Here is a 22,630-nt window from a genome sequence, read left to right as displayed (position 1 = left end):
CTAGTGCTTGATATTAACCAAACTGTGGCATTCTGTCCCAACTGGAGTTTCCAATCTGATTTAAAGGGCAGAGCCATGTGCAGTCTAGTCTTGAGATAACCATAGCATGGATCTACATGACCAAATCAGCTGAGTCAAGGCAGAGGACCATCTTCTGGGCTAAGTGAAGATGGAAGAGGGCATTATTTGCAGCCGCATTCACTTGCTTCTCCAGCAATAGTGCTAGATCCATTATAACCCTAGGCTCTTACAAGAGTTGACAAGTGTCTGCTGGACCCCATCAGAAGCGGGAAGCACAGAGTCCTTCAAGACCCCAGCCATCCCAACCATTTCCTCCCTCTTGTCAGGATTCAGTTCCAATAATGAAGTGATGCAGTTGTGTAATGTGTGAATAAGCCTCACAATCTTGGAGATAAGTCCCTTAGAAATAGTCCCACATACTGCAGAATAGTAAGGAGTCTGCACCATAATCCATTGGTGTGGCTCAGTGGTTTAAATGATATATTTTCTTTCTGATTGCATCTGGGATGATGCGAGTCTGAATCCTACCCTCTCAGTCACTGAGGATTTCCAGGAATCTGCATCTTTCACCAGATGCTGAGGACAAACAAAGAAAAAAAAATGCTTTATAATCGACAACTGTGAGCATTCAGAGGAATCTTGCTGACTGATGTTGGAATTGGAATAGTTAACTAGATTAGCTTTTTATCTTGATCAGCAAAATCAATCCTTGATCTCTTGTCATGAGAGGATATAGAGGCAGAGGCAGCCCAATTTTAAATTGCTAAAATGAAAGATTCCTGGGGCTGGACACTTGCCATGCCAGATTTTGAAATTTACTTTATTTTATTTATAGCCCGCCTTTCTCACTTGGACTCAAGTTGGATTACAAAGAATGAGTCAATACAATCGAGGGGTGAGACGTTCAGTAAACAATGCAATAGGATTAGGGTTGTAGAGCCAACCAGAAGTCTAAAAACAGAACTGAAGCAAAACATAAACATCAACACTACACACTGAATTATGCAAAATTCCATAGTGGGATCCTAATTTCAGCAAGCGATACACAGTAGACTAGACCACAGTCCCTAATAAATTTTCCAAGGAACTTTCTGCAAAGTAGCCTTTACCAGGCAGAGGCAGAAACATTATTTATTATATTTTTATTGCACTAATTTCTCCCAAAGTGACTCATAATAATTAAAGTTCAAAACAGGCTCCTGGTAAAATGAACGCAAGACCCAATTAAAAAAAGGGAGGGGGAGACGCCCAAGGAGGTATAGAGAATAGACAGAGGAAGGAAAGTCACAGGGCCAGGGTGAAGTAGTGAGTTGTACACAGGAATGTCCATCTGTCTGGGGACAGGCTGATCTTCCCTTGCTGAATTGGAAGTAATGCATGTGTAGGGTTACCAGCCTCCAGGTGGGGCCTGCAGAGCTCCTGGAATTACAACTGATCTCCAGAGTTCAATTACCCTGGAGGAAACGGCAGTTTTGGAGGACAGGCACTATGACATCACATCCTCACTGAGCTCCCTCCCCCAACCCCGCCCTCCCCAGGCTCCACCCTCAAATCTCCTGAAATTTCCCAACCCAGAGTTTGCAACCTTATGCAAAGGATGCAGCAGCCCTCTTGCTCATGACAGGGGCCAGAGCACCCATCCTGTTGCCTCTGTCGTCCAAGAGCTGGTTTACATAAATATGTACATTTCTTCATTTCTCTGATTTGACGGCTGGCTTCAGAACATCTGGACTGACTCGACAAAAAAGCACAGCACAGGAGATAGCATGAATATTCCTTATATGGGTTTACTATCTGTGATGGCCTGTTCGTATGCACTAATAATCACTGGGTTTGTTGTGGTTGTGAAATAAGGAACACGGATGTGTGGACTGGGTAGGTGGTTTCAGAAGCAGAGTTTCCAGGTGAGTCTAGGCATACAGCTCGAATTCATCAAGGACCGCGGCTGTTAAAGTAGAGATAATGCCACCCACCAGGCACTGGGTGTTAATCCATTCTTAAGGATTTAATTATAGCTCTGAGCATGTAGAAATGAAACTGTTCCTGCAGTGTGCCTTGCCTCCCCTTTGCTGCATATCAACCCAGCCCACAACTTCCTTGGAAACTGATAAAAGTGCTGGCTTCATTCTTTTTGCCAGCTTCTGCTGTTTTCTCACCAAGATAGCCTATTCGTTCTCTCTCTCCCTCTGTTTTCTCCCCTTCCACACAGTTTACCAGTTGCATTCCATTCCATTAGAGGCAAATAACACAGTAATCCAAATCACCTACTTTGGGCATTTTGATAATAGGATATATCTGTGTAGTGTCTATACTGCAAGCTTGTATTGGTTTTACACCAATTCAGTGCCAACTTCCCACAAAGAATCCTGGGGATTGTAAACTGGAAAGTGTGAGGCAAAGCTCCCCTGGCCTCCTCTCAAGGGTTAATGTGAACAGTAAGGGTGCCCAGCTCATCCTGCAGTGCAGGTGTTACTGATTGGTCTCTTGGCCTGTACAGTTTTTTCATCTTCAAGGCCAGAGATGAAGGTGGCGTGATTAGCTTCTCATGAGAACCTGCTGACTGTATGATGGGGGAAGGAGAGCCGGGGATGATGAGGTAATTTTCTAGAGGCTTGTTCGAAGAGCATGTCCTGATTGAATGTCACCCTCACCTGATGTTGCTGGGCCAAAAACTATAATTCAGCTAAGGCCCAAAGAAAAAGAGGACTAGCTGGTTGCTTGTGTGCAACCGCCCTGAGGACCCATAGGGTTTAGGCCTTGTGATCTCTGACAGAAAGGATACTGTGAGTTTTCACTGAGAGAGCCCTTGACCCTGGCTTTTCCCATGCTATAGTTGGTTTCCTGGAGAGATAGACCATGATTTCCCACAAGCGCTCACTCTTCTCTTTGGCCCGATGGTACGTGTCAATTTCACACAAGCTGCTGCGTGACCACATCTTGCCCCGCAGCTTCGTGCGATTTCCCCCGCGGCTACTCAATCCTGCAGGGCAAAATGCGGCCGCGCAGCAGCTTGTGTGAAATTGACACGTACCATCGGGGCAAAAGGGAGGAGTGAGCGCGGAGCAGCGCTTGTGGGAAATCACCCTAGAATGACTGTCAGGCCAGATTGTCTGTAGTTGCTTTCAGAACTCAGAGTGCAGGGTCTAAATCTGATCTGTAGACCACTGCTAAATTGCTTCTAGCATTTGTTGAATGCCAAGCATGCTGCTGTACAGATCAGGGAAGTGATATAGACACTGTTGTTTCTTCGTGAAGGGGTGTGACTTTTAGGTTAGACTGAGCAATCAGTACTTCTTCCTTTTGTGGAAGGAAGCAATGCAATTATCAGTTGGATTTGCTAATCTCTCTCTTCTTTTTGATTCTTTTTTTGGTGTTTGTCTGATAATTTCCTATGGCAGTTGCATCAGAGCCAGATGGAACTTCAGGAGGTGAGACTGTCTTATCGGCAGCTGCAGCTAAAAGTGGAGGAACTCAGTGAGGAGAGAAGCCTCCAAAATTTCAACTCGACCAGCACATCCTTGCTGTCAGAGATTGAACAAAGCATGGAGGCTGAGGAGTTGGAGCAAGAGAGAGAACAGGTATCAAAACTCCAGGCTCCAGTGGGCTGTAGGAACTATAAAGAGTACAGGAAGTGGTATATCTAAAGTTAATTTACTCCCAAGAACTCTGCTATGCACATTTTTACATTGAATATTCTCCCAATAAGACAATCGCTGCCAAATATTAGAAGTCTGAACTTGACATTCTATGATATTTGATTTCAATATGTTCTGTTTGGCAGTATTTGATGGTTGGTATGCAGTGATTTAGCACTGATAATTAATATGCGATGACATTTGACAGTATTGGGTGGCTGGTGTATAACGGCATTTAGTATCTGACGGTGGTGTTTTAGGATTAAACAGTATTTGAGAGGGGATGGCTTATAAGATTCCATATTTAAAGACAATGGAAATAACGAAGAGATGCTAACAAATCTAAAGCACTCAGATTTCATATTCTGAAGTAAAATTTTGTATTTGAAATTTGATTAGTAAAATGGGGACTTTGCCAGATTTTGAATATTGGCAGAGAGATTAGTTTTGTCTTGGTTCTAGCCTTCCACTTCAAAGACTGGAACTTCTATAAAGACCAGGAGATGTAGTCTCTCCTCTACCCCACTACCTCCCCTTTTCCCCAGTGGTACCACTTTTTTTAATTCCTGGAGAGAAACTCTGTTCTCTAAGGAGCTGCACAACAGACAATAAGTAAGCAGGGTTAAGTTCCCCCAGTCACTACGAGCATTTCTGTGGCAGGAAAAGCTGCATTTTGATAAATTTTGACATTCAATGCAATACATTTTTAATGTCTTCTATTTACTTATTTATTTCAACGTGAAGCTCTCCATGTTCCTGGAGGACAAGGAGCGCCAGTGCAGATTTATTCAACAATTATTGAATTGCAAGAAAATTGATGGACTGTTCTCCCGGAGAGTCTCAAAATCAAATAAGTTCTCTGTCCACTCATTTTTGTATTCCATTCTTGGGGTCATGTACACTCTGTGCTAAAGTAGAAATAAATTAAAGTACTCTGCACTCATATAAATCAACTTTAAGAAAATCTGAGTTTTATTATTTGTATCAATTGTGCAGGCTTTGATTATTCATCTTATTGCTTTTTGCTGTTTTGAAATATTGTCCTCTTTTTACTATTTAATGTAATTTCCCCCAGTGTTATTGACTGAGTGCTACTAAGAACTATGTGGGGCACAAGAACTTTGCTTCTGATCTTTGGAAACTGGGAATCTGGGGTTGCCGCCATCTCTTAGATTTCAACAGGCATTGCTCATATACCTTCAAATATACGTTTGTGACCGTAAGGGCCAGAAACTGGGTTTAAAAAAAAAAAGAGGGAGAGACCCCTGAGATTGTTACAAAGCTCCCTACTACATTCTGTAGAACAGGGCTTCTTCTTCTTTTCTTTTTTTGAAAAAGAGGTGCTGGAACTCTCAAGAGGGAAATGAAGTTTTCAATCTGCATAATGAAAATTCATACATTTTTAAACAAAAAGAATTTTGTTGAAGAGGTTCCCGAACTCCGTTCTGGTGTATTCCCCCAGAAAAAAACCCTGGTTTTGTCCAGTTTGAGTCCAGTGGCACCTTTAAGACCAACAAAGTCTTAAAAGCTTATACCTAGAATCAGGGGTCATTTCGTAGAAAAAGAGGTGCAGGAGCTCATTAGCATAGCTTATTAGCATAGCTTATTTGCATATGCCACACCCCCTGACATCACCAGAAGTGTGTCAGAAGGCAACACCCACCGCTCAGGCTCCACTGGACTCTTTTGGATTGCTAGCTATTGGGGGGGGGGGGAACGTGGAGATCTGTCCTCGCAAAGGAGGGAGAGCTTGTACCTGAATAAAACTTGGTCTTAAAGGTGCCACTGGACTCTTTTGGACCGGGGGGCCAGGGGGGAGCTCTGCAACTTACCTGGCTGCTTCTTGCTCTGACCGAGGGCTGCTGGGAGCAGGGGGCGGGGCTTGTTGCATGTGCCCGCCCCCTAGGCTCTTTACTGCCGGAGCTCAGCTCCTGTGTGCTCCTGCAGGAAATGACCCCTGCCTAGAATAAAACTTTGTTGGTCTTAATGGTGCCACTGGACTCAAACTTTGTTCTGCTGCTTCAGACCAACATGGTTACCCACCTGAATCTACTATATTCTATGTCCTCCCTGCACGTTACATAGTTTTCCAGTAGGACAAAAAGCACCGTCCTGGGGCTGTTTTGGGTTGGGAAAAGGGTGCAGAGGGGGGAAAGCTGAAGCCTCCTCCCCCTGTGCCACAGTCAAGATCTGAATTAGGGCCCCACATGCATCGGAAATGAGCTCCCAGCAGCATGTGGCTGATGGTAAGAGCGTTTGGTCAGGGAGACCCAGACCCAACTCTCAAAAAATTGTCTAGTTTACACTTTGGTTGTAGAGCACCTGGTTGCTTACATATAGATTGTTAGGATCCACCCAAGGCTTCTCCACTTAAAAGACCCTCTCATACCCAGAACTGAAAGGAAGCTTTGTGTTCTTATGAATATAAGCCCTGCCGACCCAGTGCTAACTTCTCCAATTTTGGAATGTTGAATTGTTTTCTAAAAACAAGGCACATTGAAATGACCACAGAGTGGCCTGGATTCTCTCTTTGCAGCTGAGACTCCAGCTCTGGGAAGCTTACTGCCAGGTCAGGTACTTGTGCACTCACCTCAGAGGGAATGACAGTGCAGATTCTGCAGTCTCCACAGACTCTTCCATGGACGAATCTTCAGAAACCTCATCAGCCAAAGACGTGCCAGCCGGCAGTCTACGCACTGCTCTCAGTGAGCTGAAGCGACTGATACAAAGTGTTATAGATGGCACAGATTCCCCGGTAAGTTATATTTTGTGGGGCACCTGCCAGATTTCCCATCTCTGTTCTATTCAGTTAAACCTTTACTAAGAATGGCTGTTCTTGGCCACTGGTCAGCAACTAACTTTTTAGAAGGGCCATATTTTGAATGGTAAAGTCAACAACTGTGACATATGTCCAACTCGAGACTTGTGCAAAGGGGTCTTTATCTCCCATTCCCTCAATTTAAATAGCAACAGAGGCCTTGGTAGAACTATGCCCTTATGCACTTTAGTTGCTTGTGCACCTTTTCATGTATTGTGACTTGGTCAGGGTGGTAAGAAATTCAGGCACATAGCATGGGGAGACCTGTTTGTTCCTGATGGCCCTGGGAAATATGGTGTCCTTTGCCCATGTCTCTGCTTACTGGAAGGCAATGGATTTACAGTGCAATCCTATGCAGACTTGACATCTGTGGGCTTAGACTGGAGTAACTATGAATGGGATTGCATTGTTATTTATTTAGAGTGTGGTGTACCCTTGAGTCAGGGACAGAGGGAATCCCCTGGGAGTCAGAATGAACCCTGGGATGTCAATTGACTATATCAACCGCACTTAAGCCCTTACACAGAGTTCCTGTCATACTTGAGAGATCAACTTCAAGTTTCTAGTTGTCTCCTTTTAAAATTTTCTGTTTCTCTGCTTTGTCTGCATCATCTCTTGCTGTCCTCATTCCCCCCTTTTGGTAGAAGCTTATCTATGCTTGAGCCTTTTTATCCACTTCTTTCATGCTCACCTCTGTGACTTGTACCATGTGTCCTCTATGCTTGTATCATTTTATGCCTTTATCCATTCCCTTTCTCCCCACTGCAGCCTTGACTTGTCCATCTAATATCAGTGTTGTGTTAGCTAGTACCATCAATCCATGCTTTACACAGAACCTAGCTTTCAGTATATATTACAGGGTAGAATTATCCAGATATTGTTGCTATTGTTCATTTATAGCCTACTGTTCTCACTGAGACTCATGGCAGATTACAAAATATGACTAAAAACAATTCAATCAAACAGCAAATATCTCTAATGAACAAACAATGCAGTGGTGCTAGGGCCCCAAAGGTCCAAGTTGTTTTTACGGGCAGACAATGTACAGTGCAGTACAATAATCTAGCCTTGAGGTAACCATAGCATGGATCCACATGGCCAGATTGGTCAAATCAAGGTAGGGAGCCATCTTCCAAGTTAAGTGCAGAATGTCTTTTTTTTTTTTGTAGCTGCATTAACTTGCTTCTCCAGCAATAAAGCTGGATCCAGTATCACCCCTGGGCTCAGCAAGTGGAAAGCACCATGTCCTTCAGAATCTTGGCCTTCTGAACCAGCATTACCTCCATCTTGCCAGAATTCAATTTCACCTTCTTTACTCTTAGCTACTGAACCGCTGTAGTCAGGTAGTGGTCAGGCAGTGGTCCAAGATCTCTACAGCATCTCTACAGTGTCATCTGGTGATTTGGCTAAAGAAACGAGTCATCAGCATGTTGATGACAACTTGTAACAAAACCACAAATGTTTTCCTCTAAGGCCTTTGCTTTTAAAAAAATTATTTAACAAGCCGTAAATATATGCAACACATAACCTATTACATATATTGTTGATTTATCCAGTTAATTAGAGGGATCCACAGAGATTCAAGTTGGAGCATTTCTTCAAATTTCTAGATTTTTGGAGCATTGTTCTGCTTCCAATACCTTGCAAAAACAGGCCTGTACTTAGAGACTGAATAGCATGGGGAATGTGATTGAGCTTTGTAGATCTCCCAAGGCAGGTCCCACATCACAGACAGCTGGACACCAGCAGGGACTCTAGTCCTACCCATAAGGAGTAATTTAAACCAATCTAAAGCGCACATCCATTAATCCCTACTTCTACTAAACTAATTGCAAGTGCTGCAGTGGGTTTCATTGGGAGGCCCAGGTGTCTTGTAGGAACTCCTCCTGGGAGACATTCTGGGCCTTCCAATGAAACCCACCAGGATGCACTGTGGTTACCATAGTGATTGTGGCACCTCAGCTGGGCCTTGAAGACGTGGATGTCTCCTGAGAGGAGGGATGGCCTTCCCAAGACCTGGATGAGCCACTGCAGTCACTATAGCAACTGCAGTGTTCCAGCCTTGCTATCTCATGGGAAGACCCTTCCTCACCTCTCTGTGAAGCTGATTGGAATGTTGACCACACTACTGACTGCAGCTTGCAAGGCACAGATAAAGTCAAGGAACAGGAAGGAGACCACTTTGGGTTTGTAGGACAGGGCAGATCCCTAATCCCAGTATGAAGAATATTGTCTGTCTTGCACAGAGTGCCAGCAGCAGCAGCAGCAGCAGCAGCAGCAGCAGCAGCAGCATGTGGACTGCTGGAAAGAAAGCAAGCAGGCTAATTTTCTCCTGGCTAGTGAGAAAAAGAGGGGGCTGCAGAGAGAGAGGTACAGGGATATGGGCTGACAGGCAGGGTATTAAGCAAGTGAACCACAGAGCTGCTGCCTCCTATGGCATTGTGAGAGTGCTGCTGTGTGTTATGCTTATAAATAAATAGCAGTATTTCGGTGTGTTCAAGTATTAAAATTGTTCAGGGTTAACTGATACGAGATTCTTGCATTTTAAGTTGGGAAGGGAGAAAGCAGCATGACACTTTATAAGCAGATCCCAGATAGAGTAAGTCTTGGAATCACAGCTTAGTCCTCCTCCTTCTCCTCTGACCTTAAGTCTGAATACATGTTGTTGTTGTTCAGTCGCACAGTCGAGTCCAACTGTTCGCGACCCCATGGACCAGATCACACCAGGCCTTCCTGTCTTCCACCGTCCTCTGAACTTGGCTCAACTTCATGTTCATTGCATCTATGACACTGTCTAACCATCTCATCCTTTGCCGTACCCAGTGCCGGATTTACGCATAAGCTAAATAAGCTACAGCTTAGGGCCTCGCAATCTGCTGGAGCATTATTTGTCATTTTAAAACCCTTTAATTATGTAATTATTTCTGTGATTTTGTAAACACATCCTTTATTATTTTTTAATAAGAATTAAAAGACAATATATTTTCAAATATTAAAAAGGCATATATATTTTAAATTTTTCTGAGACCAGCTGATGTAATTTAAAACAGTAGGGGGCCTCTGGGTTTTGTATAGCTTAGGGCCTCAGCAAGTCTAAATCCGGCCCTGGCCGTACCTGTCTTCTTTGACCTTCAATCTTTCCCAGCATCAGGGTCTTCTCCAGTGAGTGCTCCCTTCTCATTTGGTGGCCAAAGTATTTGAGCTTCAGTTTCATTATCTGGCCTTCCAGGGAACAGTCAGGGTTGATTTCTTTTAGGATTGACTGATTTGATCTCCTTGCAGTCCAAGGGACTCTCAAGAGTCTTCTCCAGCACCATAGTTCAAAAGAATCTATTCTTCTGCGCTCGGCCTTCCTTATAGTCCAACTCTCGCAGCCATACATGACTACTGGGAATACCATTGCTTTGACCATGCGGACTTTTGTTGGCAGGGTGATGTCTCTACTTTTTATCATACTGTTTAGGTTCGCCATCGCTTTCCTCCCAAGGAGCAGGTGTCTTTTAATTTCATGGCTGCTGTCACAGTCTGCGGTGATCTGGGATCCCAGGAATGTAAAGTCTGTCACTACTTCCACGACTTCCCCTTCTATTTGCCAAGGAATGATGGGGCCGGATGCCATGATCTTAGTTTGTTTGATGTTGAGCTTCAAGCCCACTTTTGCGCTCTCCTCTTTACCCTGAGCAAGAGGCTCTTTAAGTCCTCTTCACCTTCTGCCATTAGAGTGGTATCGTCTGCATATCTGAGGTTGTTGATCTTTTGAATACATATCACTGCACAATTCACATAAAGCCTCTGCTAACTTTGTCCCTCCCCTTCACGGTTGAATTTTACATTGTAAGCTCTTTGGGGCATGGACCTGTCTCTTTTTGCTTATGTTACTCTATAGAGTGCAGCATACAGCAATGGTGGTATCTAAATAATGCCTCCTTGAAAAGCATCCTAATGCTATAATTAAAAAAAAGAAAGAAAAAAGATAGTGCAAACACTTTTGACGGTGTATTCCCTCCACCCCAAGTGATAGCTAAACAAGTTTATTTCCCTCCTCCTGCCAGAACTCTCGGAGAAGTGATGACGATGCCTTAGAAGAACAGCTCAAGCAGACGAGTGAGGACTCAAGAGCCCTGAGGGAGCTCATGGAAGGTGAGCGGGGGAAACTGAGGCAGAGCCTGGAAGAGCTGCAGCAACTCCACAGCCAGGTAAGCACCTTCCTGCCCATGATGGTTTTGACACATTTGAACAGATATGTATGGATTTTATTTAACTGATTTGTAAAATCACTTCCCCCATTAACTCCTCAGGCTCGAGGTAGCATGTAATTAAAAAACACAGAACTAAGGACTCACAGAATTACAAAAATAACACAGCCAAATCTGCTGAAACAGACACCATCTGCACACCTACTCTTTGACTGGCCGGATGCACCCCTGTCCCAGGGCAGTGGGCGAGTGCTATCAGTGGGATAAATCCAGGAGGAGAAGGGAGGCAGAGAAACAAAAAATCTGTACTCTTGCTACTGAATTTGCTCAGAATTGTTCTCCTGTGCTGTTCCTTTCCCCCATGATCAGAGAAACTGATTGTACTCCATGTGTGGGAGGGTTTCCCCCCCATTGAGTTCAGTGGTTTTAAGAACTGTTCCCTTCTTTCCCTTCTAGCCCCCCCCCCCCCCCCCGCCATCTTCATTCCTCCCAGATTCTTTTATATGGTCTGTTTTTTGATAATGACAAAGAGCTAAGAATATAGTTCAGCTGCTGTTCACTGCCTTGAGCCTTCCGAAAGGGGAAGAGTTGTGGTTTTTTGTTTTAAAGAAGGGGGGGGGGAGAATGAAAGACAGGCTGCAAAAAATAGCATGCATGTTCCTTGTGTCTGTATGAAAACACTGGATCTCTCCTGTGGGCAATGTGATGTATTTAAAAAAGACTTCTAGGGTCCTCTGCCTTCTGTTATTCTAACACAGCTTTCAGATAGCTGTAGAGACCACGAACTTCCACAAACTCCATCCTGGAGATTTGAAATGTATGAAAAGCACAAGCTGATTCCTACACTTTATGGGAATGGCTTAAAACCATTTGGCAGCAGTATTTTTAGGGTGGGGGGGGATGCTTTTTTTTTTTTTGCATTCTGGTATGTGACCTTCAGAAATTCATGGTTTTAAATGGCAAGGACTGGCATCTTATTTAAACGGAACATGCAAGATTTCTGTCATTTCTCTGTTGCCCCCAAATATCAATACTGTGAGTGTGATGTGGTGACCGCCTTGCCCTTTTTCTTTGTGGTCCTTTCAGGGCAGACATCCTGGAGTATCCTCAGTCCCAGATCTTTCACTGACTTTCTTTTGGTTCTTACCAGGTAACACTGCTGAGCGTAGAAATGACTTCCCTTAAAGAGGAAAGGGACAGACTCCGAGGGACTGTTGATGATAAAGACACCAGTGAACAACTCTTGAAGGCCATCAGGGATCGGGACGAAGCAATTGCCAAGTAAGAAGCATTGTTAACGTTTGGGTAGAAGCCCAGTGAAGCTCAGTACAATGCCCAGAAATGGTATTGCAAAAAAAGTAAAACCAGAGTGGGGTGGGGTGGAGTGAAGCCATTATAGAACAACAGATGCTAAATATATGTATTGTATATTAAAGCGCTAAATTATAATAAAATCAAACTTGATTTTGCCAGAATTAGAAACAGAAGTATCTAGTGGTTGTTGTTCACCCCATTGTCTTTGAATTCCTTGGCCAGAATACTGGAAACTTGGAATATGTTTATTTCTATCTGTGCAGCTAGGCTATACTGTAAGCTTTTTCGTTGTAAGTACTTCTGCTTTTCTTGGTGAGTTCATTATTAAGGAAAAGTGACATTTCAGAGCAGGACCCGAAATACTGCCGAGAGGATCAGTCCGACAAACAGTTATTCTTCTCTCTTTTCTTTTCTGCATTTTCCTTTGTCTTCGAGTGGCTTTTAGAGTTGGGTCTTATGGATGAACCAAATAAATAACAATGTTCATATCATGCTTTGGAATATTTAAAACATAGCTAAGGATCTGCGATGGCTCAAGTGGTTAAGATGCTGAACTGCAGGCTGTGGAAGGTCAGTAGTTCAGCAGTTAGAGACCCGAGTTGCCGCATGACGGAGTGAGCTCCCGTCTCTAGTTCCAGCCTCTGCCAACCTAGCAGTTCGAAAGCAAGAAATTGCAAGTAGATAAATAGGTACCACTTCGGTGGGAAGGTAACAGCGTTCCGTGCGCCTTGGTGTTTAGTCACGCCGGCCACATGACCACAGAAACGTCTTCGGACAACGCTGGCTCTTCGCCTTTGAAACGGAGATGAGCACCGCAACCCTAGAGTCGGATTCGACTGGCTTTCGAGCAAGGGCACCTTTACCTTTACAAGGACCAAGGAGGATGCAACAAGGCAGCCCACATGTGCTTGTTGGCATGTCTGCCCTGTTGGGTATAATGCTGGGGATGGGAGGAGAGTCTTTTTCACGTAAAAGGAACAAATGGATGAGAAGAGGGAAACGTCACCACCCCAGCTGCCACACATCTTACCTTTCTGTGCTCTGCTGCTGTTTGTCTCAACCTGACTCACTTTTGATATTGGAGCTGGGCTGAGAGAATGACACTCAAAGCTATGGGATCCAGTGAGGCAGGGGAGAGGCGGGATAGGGTTGAAAGCAGTGTCCCCCTCTAAGCTGAGTTAGTGTGAGCTGGCTCACAGTTTTTTAGCCTCCAGCTCACACATTTTTGTCTTGGCTCATGAAGGATGGCTCCAGAGCAAACCAATTTATGCAGTAGCCCAATTGCTCGTTCACAACTTTAGTACCAGTAGCCCACAAAGTAGAATTTTTGCTCACAAGACTCCACAGCTTAGAGGGAACACTGGATGAGAGTTTAGTTCCTCCCCCTCTTTGCATTCCTTTACTTGTAAATAAAAATAGGCCTTTCCCCAAAAACCTTTGCTTTGTATCTGAATGAGGCAGACAAGCTACCCTGTGGCATTTAGTTTGGCCCTAAGAGATAAATTGAGTAAGGTTACCTACTTAATTCATTATGCAGGAATCCAGTAGTATTTTAAAGACTAGCAAAACATGTTTCAGCATAAAATGTCATGAGTCAGAATCCATTTCCTCAGATACACAGATGCCAGCCTCCAGGATTTCCCGGAATTACAGATCATCTCCAGACTACTGAGATCAATTCCCCCGGAATAAATGGATGCTTTTGGAGGGTGGACTCTATGGCATTGTACCCCACTGAGATCAATGTCCTCCCCAGGCTCCAGGAGTTTCCCATCCTGGATCTGGCAACTCTTCCCCTCCCCTGATACCCTGCTGGTGGCCTGGAGGGACCACCTGGCAACCCTTATAAGAAATGCATCTGAGGTGCCATTGGACTCCTGTGTAATTTTGCCACCACGGACAAAAATGGCTACTCCTCTGGAATTATTAATTGTGGAATCCATGGCAGTGATGAGATTCGAACTTGGAGGTCCTGATTCACAGTTAATTCTCTTAGCCGCTATGCTATTCCTTAGTAAAGGTAAAGGTTTCCCTTGCTCAAAAGCCAATGACACCCTAAATCTGTAATTTTTTTTAAAAAAATGAATGCATCCCATAATCTTAGTTATGTCTTCACTACGCTTATTGCTTCGTTTCTTCTTCCTGCAATACACAGTGATGCTAACAGAATCTCTGTTAGGGGAAACCACACAACAGCTCGATCTTGTTATTTTCAAGGACTTGGTCATCATGTCTCAAGGGGCACTTTGGGCACGCAAGGAAGAATACCAATCTCTTTTCTAAGAGCCACCGCAGCAGCGCCATCTGTTGGATGAAGGAGGAAACTATACAACTGCTGGTTTTTGATGCAAAAGGCAGCTTCTGACATTTTAGTATGTGTGTGGGTTACTGGTTCTCCTGTATCTATGGAAACCAGCTACCTTTCTGGGGATGCTTGAATCCCAGTGTTTAATATTCATTCAGTGGTGGGGAATTTTACAGTGCAGGAACATTTGGCGGCCTTTGATCTGGCAGCTTTGCTTTTGCAGACGAACAAACAGCAATCTTGTGGCACCTTAAAGAACAACAAGATTTTATTCCAGCATAAGCTTCTCATGGACTTGTTCTGCCCACTGCTTCAGAGGCAGTGTGCGCATCCTCATTATGCAGGCATTTTTAGTAGGATGATGAGAATGACCGGTGGTGCATACCCACCCACGCAGCTAGCTCATAGAGGTTCTGTCAAATTATGGGTGTCTGCTAGGAAACGCAACCCAGGGGATGCAGATCAGAGGCAAGCTTAGTTTTCATTGGCTCCCACTGAATTATGTGATAAAAGGACTGCAATAACAGTTTTAACAAGGGGGCAAAATCTGTCCCTCACCTACACTCTGGTGGTCAAGATTAAGCTCAGTTCCATTGAGGTCCCTGGACCACAACCCTTCCCTTTCCCCCCACATAAATGTTTGTTATTGAACAAAATGGGGTGAAATGTAGGGCACTACCTTTGGGAATAACATTGCAGTGGGTGGCTCAGCCTCTGTCAACAGGTTCACCTTGAATGGAGTGTTTGTGCCGATCCCAGAAGTACACACCATACAGCATACTCTAGTTAGCAGCCAGAACTCAGTTGTAGAACACACACACTTTGCTATGCATGAGATCCCAGGTTCTGTCCATGTTATGATTGCTACAGTTATCTCGGGTAGCAGAACCCCTGCAGGAGGGCCAATTCCAGGCAGTACAGTTACTTCTAGATCAGACTGATCAATGGTCTAGCTCAGTATGGCAGTGTCATATTCCTTTCTGGCCATCATAAAGATGAATTTTGCTCAATGTTAATCATAGCTAAGTATTATCTGAGTTCTGGAAACTGGAATTATATTGTGGCGATTGCTTGAATAGTTTATGCAGTGCAGGGGTCCCCAACAGGTAGATTGCAAGCTACTGATAGCTTGCTAGCTACTGTAGCCTGCGCAACCCCTGGAAGACCGGGGGGGGGGGGTAATCACAGGAGAGAGTGCTCCCATGAGACTCAAAGACTCAGGAAGGCTCAGTCAACTGACCTTCCATCTCTCTGTCTCTCTGTAGTAACTTAGGATATTTTTCATTAGTCAGAAGCAGCTCTCATTAAAGAAAAGGTTGGTGACACTTGATATACAGAGAAGAAGCAGAGCCTTAGAGCAAGCATGGCTTGTTCATAAGAAGCATGTTTCAATTACCCTTTATTATGCATGGGGAAAACTTTTGGAACAGGGCAAAGTACATGTAATGGGCCTCTACAGATCAAGACTATAAGCCAGCCCCAATGTAAGACATGTCACATGAGTGAGAGGACACCGTTCCATTCTGCACTGTCCAGAATAATGTCATTCCCAGGACGATTGTACTGATCTCAAATTTTCTAAACGCCTCCAGTCTTTTATTACTTAGCTCTTTTATTATTTACTCTCCAGTGTTCTTGTTTTTCCCTCCACAGTGAGGAGGGGAATGTCTTTTAATTGAATCCTCAATGTGAGGTTGGGGCAGGCGAGCTCCAGCTTTTTGATCGGATTGTCTGTGTATGAGCAAACTAAGTTAGGAGGGTGCCATATTTGTTGTCCAATATTGGCTATGCCTCTGTTCCTGCCTCATAAGAACATAAGAGAAGCCAATGTTGGATCAGGCCAATGGCCCATCTAGTCCAACAGTCTATCACACAGTGGCCAAAAATACCAGGTGCCATCAGGAGGTCCAGCAGTGGGGCCAGGACACTAGAAGCCCTCCCACTGTTGACCCCCCAAGCAACAAGAATACAGAGCATCACATGCCCCAGCCTGGGAGTTCCTATCTATACCTTGTGGCTAATAGCCACTGATGGACTTCTGTTGCATATGCTTATCTAATTCCCTCTTGAAGCCGTCCATGCTTGTAGCCGCCACCACCACTTCCTGTGGCAGTGAATTCCATGTGCTAATCACTCTTTGAGTGAAGAAGTACATTTTTTTATCTGTTCTAACCCAACTGCTCAGCAATTTCATTGAGTGCCTATGAGTTCTTGTATTGTGAGAAAGGGAGAAAAGTACTTCTTTCTCTACCTGCTCTATCCCATGCATAATCTTATAAACTTCGATCATGTCACCCCTCAGTCGTCGTTTCTCCAAGCTAAAGAGCCCCAAGTGTTTTAACCTTTCTTCATAGGGAAAGGGTTCCAACCCTTTTACCATTCTAGTTGCCCTTTTCTGCACCTTTTCCAATGCTATAATATTCTTTTTGAGCTGTGGTAACCAGAACTGTACACAGTACACCAAATGAAGTCGCACCATCGATTTATACAGGGACATTATGATACTGGCTGATTTGTTTTCAATTCCCTTCCTAATAATCCCCAGCATAGTGTTGGCCTTTTTTATTGCAATTGCACACTGTCTGGACATTTTCAATAGAAGAGAGCAGGGAAGAGACAGAGAATGTCCCAGAATTTTCTGCAGCATTTCAAAGGACTTTGGAGTGCCTGCTCTCTTGAGGCTGGGCCAAGGTTGCCAAATCCAGGTTGGGAAATTCCTGGAGATTTGGGGATGTATCCTGGGGAGGGACCTCAGCAAGGCATAACACCATAGGGTCCATCCTCCAAAGCAGCCATTTTCTCCTGCGGAACTGATCTCTGCAGCCTGGAGATTAATTGTAATTCTGGGGAGATCTCCAGGTCCCACCTGCAGGATGGTTACTTTAGGTGGGCCTTGTGAGCTTGCAGTCTCTGATGTGGCTGGCCTTGCACTGGGGTTCTGTTAGTAGACCACTCCAGAGGACTGGGCCCAGAAAAGGCTGGACCAGCTAGCCTCTGGTACTGGACAAGATATTTAACACCACTCTAAGAAACTTTCTCTTTCTGTAAGTCTGAACAAGATATGGGAAGTATAGTTTTGCAACAGAAATTTTAATACAGAACTCGTGCTTCATAAGAGTGTGACTGACTTTTGTTCCCAGTTGGTTGAGCTGGTTCTAAAATTGAATTTTGTTCCTTGGGCTACTTCTGTATTTGTACCCTTGTACTCTCTGAGACCATCTCTGCTCTGCTTTGCAGGAAGAATGCTGTTGAAATGGAACTAGCCAAGTGCAAGATTGATATGATGTCTTTGAATAGTCAGCTCTTGGATGCCATACAGCAGAAACTTAATCTTTCGCAGCAGCTTGAGGCGTGGCAGGTAAGAGAAGGCTAAGCCCTTCCCCTTATTCGTCAGCCAGAATGGATTGTGATGCCTTGGCTCAGCACCCGACAGATCTTTCTGCATAAAGCCCAGCCTCCTTGGAAACACTTTTGAGTGTCTTTTAGGCAGAAGTTTTCCTTAAGGAGGAGTAAAAGAACAACAGAGACAACAACAGTGGTATAAAGCACTTGAAAAATTATCACACAATAGAGGCAGCTCAGTGGAATCCAAGATAATCATCCTAACCTAGTTAGCAAAATTAAGCATAATTAATCAAAACAATGGTACTAAGAATTATAGCACGATAAACATAAACTTGTTTCACAACCTGCTTCAAGCAGTGCCATAGCAACATAAGCGACAATTGGCTGTTCTGGTCTGAGTACAGTCAAGAGATTATTGCTGTTTTCACAAGGAGATCTATAAACTTTTTTCCTCGGAATGTTTTTTGTTTGTTTGTTTTGATTTTGTGAATGTGATTAATGTAGGATGCAATGTAGAAAATGGTCATGTTTCATTTGAATGATAAATTCTAGAGAATGTGGCCATTTTACTTTGAATGATCTGATGGGCCTGGATTCAGTTTGAGATGGCTGGATGTCTATTAGACATCCCCCTCCCCAGCATCCCAGGGTTCCTAACAAGCAAACTGTTGGGGAAAGGGGACTGGACTATTTATGATGGGAGAAAGCTGTGTTTAGAGGAGACAAAACTTGGACCTGGTTCTCTCATGCAAGCAAATTGCTTGATGTCTCTACACCTGGTGGCCGGCAGCTCAAAGTTTTAAAGGACTCCACTGCTGGAAAAAGCCTTACATTTGAGGTGATAGAAGGCGATAACAAATATATTGTCTGTGGCGGCAGATTTGACACAGCCTCTTCATATATGTAAGCAGGGGTCATTTCGTAGAAAAAGAGGTGCAGGAGCTCATTAGCATAACTTATTTGCATATGCCACACCCCCTGACATCACCGGAAGTGTGTCAGAAGGCAACACCCACCACTCAGGCTCCACTGGACTGTTTTGGATTGCTAGCTATTGGGGGGGGGGACGTGCAGATCTGCCCTCACAGAGGAGGGAGAGCTTGTACCTGAATAAAACTTGGTCTTAAAGGTGCCACTGGACTGTCTTTGACCGGGGGGCGCTCTGCAACTTACCTGGCTGCTTCTTGCTCTGACTGAGGGCTGCTGGGAGCAGGGGGTGGGGCTTGTTGCATGTGCCCGCCCCCTGGGTTCTTTACTTCCGGAGCTTCACTCCTGTGCGCTCCTGCAGGAAATGACCCCTGTATGTAAGTCCACCACCTGATGATGTTGGATTTCTCAAGCGATTAACATGTATGTGTGAACCAGGTCTTATTTCCTATTCCCCACCCTTCCCTTCATGTATAAACCCAGCAGAAACCTTCCCCTCGCCAACCTTTTTTCTCCTGTTTTCAACTTCTCTGTGTTCTCGTTTTCTCTCTTCTCTCCTGTGCTTACAGTTTGCTTCCTCAGGGCTTTTTACTATATGGCTCCTTTGGTTTCTGATCTAGTGGCCTTTCTCAGTTCCCGTAGCAACAGCTTTAGTCGTACACCCCTCCTGCCTTTAAGGTGAGCTCCCACCCCTCTGTCATAGCCACCTCATCCTCTCCCCATCCCATTCCAGTTCAGTGTCACGTCATCATCTCAGGGAAGGAATGAAAGTATCTACGGACTCCCATACATTCGCTTCTGTTGATCCTCTATAATCTCTTGCCATCTTTCACAGTCATGCCACATTTTAACAAGAACCTTTTTGAATGTGGTGGTCTGTCTCCTTGTGCCTCTTTTTTTTTAAAGCATGCTTTCCTCTGTGGTATAAATGGTCTTGCTGTGCAGCATGGAGCTGTTCTTCATGATCTTTTTTGAATGTGTCAGTTAAGGGCATCTGTTGGCTGGAGTGCATGCAGTCTAATTCAGCTCTTGGAACTGGATCTTGCCATACTTATTTATTTGTTTAAATTATAACCCACCCTCCCCGCGAACGGGCTCAGGGCGGCGGATCTACTTGTGGGTAGATCTATGAGCCCGGTAACACTGTTTGCCTGATGACAATCTTTGGTATGAGAACAAAAGCAAATTTGCTTGTTGTTATCGAGATATTTACTGGGCTGGTTCACATTTTTTGTAAATGTGGGAGTTCTCTGTAACTTGGGAAAATGGGGTGGTCTGACCATCCATGTTTATTACAGACTAGGAAAAAGGCCCGTTGTGGAAATAAATGCAACAGCCTCTAGAAAGAGGCTCTGGGCGGTGCCCCAGCCTTGGACACTCAGTATCAATTTGCTGTGGCAACCTCAGCAGGGTATAATGACACTGAGTCCACCATTTTCTCCAGAGGAACCGATCTCTGCTACCTAAAGAACAGTTGTAATTTTGAGTGATCTCCAGCCCTCACCTGAAGATTGGCAATGATGGTTCCCCAGAAGGGAATGGTTGGTTTGGAGGGTGGAGTCTATGGCTTTGTACCTGTCTGAGGTCCCACGCCTCCTGAAACCTCGCCCTCTCCAGGCTCCATCCCTCACATCTCCAGGAATTTCCCACCTGGAGTTGGCAACCCTATCTCCTTCCCAGCCAATCATCAACCTACCTTTATTTCCCCCTCACTCTTCAGCTTTCCACCCCCCCACACACCTGCAGCCTCTCCCGTGCTCTGAAGCCCTGACTGCTACGTCACATTGGCTGTCATACGGGGGCCACCTCAGCAGCATATAAGGATACAGAGCCCACCATTTTCTCCAGGGAAACTGATCTCTGCCATCTGGAAAGCAGTTGTAATTCTGAGTGATCTCCAGCCCTCACCTGGAGATTGGACACATTTTACCTCAGAAGAGCAAACTGTTTAGAATGTTAGAGGCAAAAGCCAATCAAGTCGCATATGCAAATGACCTCTGTGTTCCGAGGCAAAGGCCAATGAGGCTGCAGATGCAAATAACCTCTGTGTTCTGCCTGGCTATGGGGGGAGGGGGGAGGAACAGCAAACTGTTTAGAATGTTGGAGGCGAGACTCAAACAATGCAGCCAGTAGATAGGGACAGATTCTGAGTGACATACCAGGGCGCCAACCAATTCCGGAGCGTGTGGAATGTTCTAGAGAAGTGCCACCAGCATTCGGCTTTTATATATAAGGGAGATAGGAAACAACATGGGGATTGTGGGGGCATGATTTGAAATTTTAGTTGGGATGATGGCCAAACCTTCCGAGTATGCCCAAAGGTCAATTAGTGATTGAAATTATCTCATGGGCCAGGGTTTTGGGAAGCTGCCCTCAGCTGTGTTTCTGTTATCCTACCTCAGTGCTGGCAATGAACAATTTTTAAATTGCACATAGAATGTTCTTAAATTACACAAAATGTCTGCATGGTGAGGATTTACTCATTTCATTTGAAGACGTGGGCTGTAGTCCACAAAAGCTTATGCGGGAATTAAAAAAATGTTTTTCACCTCAGCCGTATCAAAAGCAACCTCTGCCAATAGCTAGCAACAGCTTTAAGAGAAAGGTGACGGCAAGCTGATAGCCCGTTACAGATATTAGGTGAATGCTCTCTAGGGACAATTCACTGGTTATACCAGTTTAGAGATGATGCCAGTGTTGTGTTAAGAGTAGACAGGTGTGGGTCTCATTGGTAGTCATTTGCATTTGATGGTTACTCCTAGCAACCAAGCACTTGCTGAGAAAATCTGCATTTGAGCTTGAAAATCCCTTTTTTCTCCATTGCTTAATGCTCACTGGTTTTTTTACAGTAGAGTACTCTCATACTGAGACTCATCACTCATGCTGACCCAAGGAGACAAGGAGCTTTCATAGTTTACACCAAGCACCTAACCCTGTTTCACCATGCTCACCTCAGTTTAATATTTAAAGGATCTGTACATACTGAAATGTGTATATATATATATATATACATATATATGAAGGGGCCGCAGTGGCTCAGAGGTTAAGACGCTGAGCTGCAGACTGGAAGGTCTGTAGTTCGGCAGTTCGAGACCCTAGTGCCGCATGACGAGTGAGCTCCTGTCTCTGGCCCCAGTTCTTGCCAATCTAGCAGTTCAAAAGCAAGAAATTGCAAGTAGATAAATAGGTACCACTTCGGTGGGAAGGTAACAGTGTTCTGTGCACCTTGGCGTTTAGTCATGCCGGCCACATGACCACGGAAGCATCTTTGGACAGTGCTGGCTCGTCGGCTTTGAAACGGAGATGAGCGCCGCCCCCTAGAGTTGGATTCAACTAGCTTTTGAGCAAAGTAAACCTTTACCTTTATCATCTTCTTCGTGGTCTCTGTGCTTCACACCAATGGGATCTAGTGCGCCTGCGCTGGATCTGCCGGTGCCTAGCAAGCTCTCTTAAAAGGATTTTCGTGCCTGGCCCAACTGAGCATGCTCAGGAGCCCCAGTGAGCATGCCCAGAAGGGCAGGCACGGACATCCCGCCAGTTCTTTCCTTTCCGCCGCGCTCAATCTCCTAACAAAACAAGTAGAAGAAGACAGCAGCGGGGCAGGAGGGCGGGTGGTGTGAATGCACAGATGACCACTCGAAGATCACCAGTTACTGGTAAGCAACCTGTTTATCTTCTTCGTGGTCTCTGTGCTTCACACCAATGGGAGATTAGCGAGCAGTAGCCTACCTGGAGGTGGGGTCGTCTGAGGTAAATTACCTCAGGCCTTCGGGCCGCTGCCCCCCCCCCCTGTCGCTGTCTTCTTCTCCTCAGTCTATGGAGAAGAAGACGAAAAAATTCGAAGAAGTGGGGATTTTTTCAATCGTTGCCGTACTTGTGGAAGTAAATTGGCTCCTCCAGATGGCCACAAGTACTGTATTTTCTGTCTTGGGGAGACTCACAATCCAGACTCCTGTGAACATTGTGCGCAGTTTTCAAACCAAACTCGGAAGAACAGAGCGGCACGTTTAAGAGTTTTCCTCTTGGAGAAGGCACTCCAACTGATGGCTGACCCGCCGGTTCCTTCGTC

The 22,630-nt window shown here is 44.8% G+C and overlaps 1 protein-coding gene across 1 annotated transcript in view; it reads left to right on the top strand.

The window, feature by feature from the left end:
- The window catches only part of CCDC64 (coiled-coil domain containing 64), a 90,718-nt gene that overhangs the window by 58,091 nt on the left and 9,997 nt on the right, over positions 1–22,630 (top strand). The window contains exons 5-9 of the mRNA XM_015425297.1: positions 3,420–3,599; positions 6,193–6,411; positions 10,527–10,670; positions 11,821–11,951; positions 17,527–17,647. Coding sequence (XP_015280783.1) covers positions 3,420–3,599; positions 6,193–6,411; positions 10,527–10,670; positions 11,821–11,951; positions 17,527–17,647 — 795 coding nt within the window. The remainder of the gene's footprint in view (positions 1–3,419; positions 3,600–6,192; positions 6,412–10,526; positions 10,671–11,820; positions 11,952–17,526; positions 17,648–22,630) is intronic.

This window comes from Gekko japonicus, unplaced genomic scaffold, assembly GCF_001447785.1.
Source record: "Gekko japonicus isolate JY-2015 unplaced genomic scaffold, Gekko_japonicus_V1.1 scaffold135, whole genome shotgun sequence".
Lineage (NCBI taxonomy): Eukaryota > Metazoa > Chordata > Lepidosauria > Squamata > Gekkonidae > Gekko > Gekko japonicus.
This window is presented reverse-complemented; position numbering and strand designations above follow the sequence as displayed.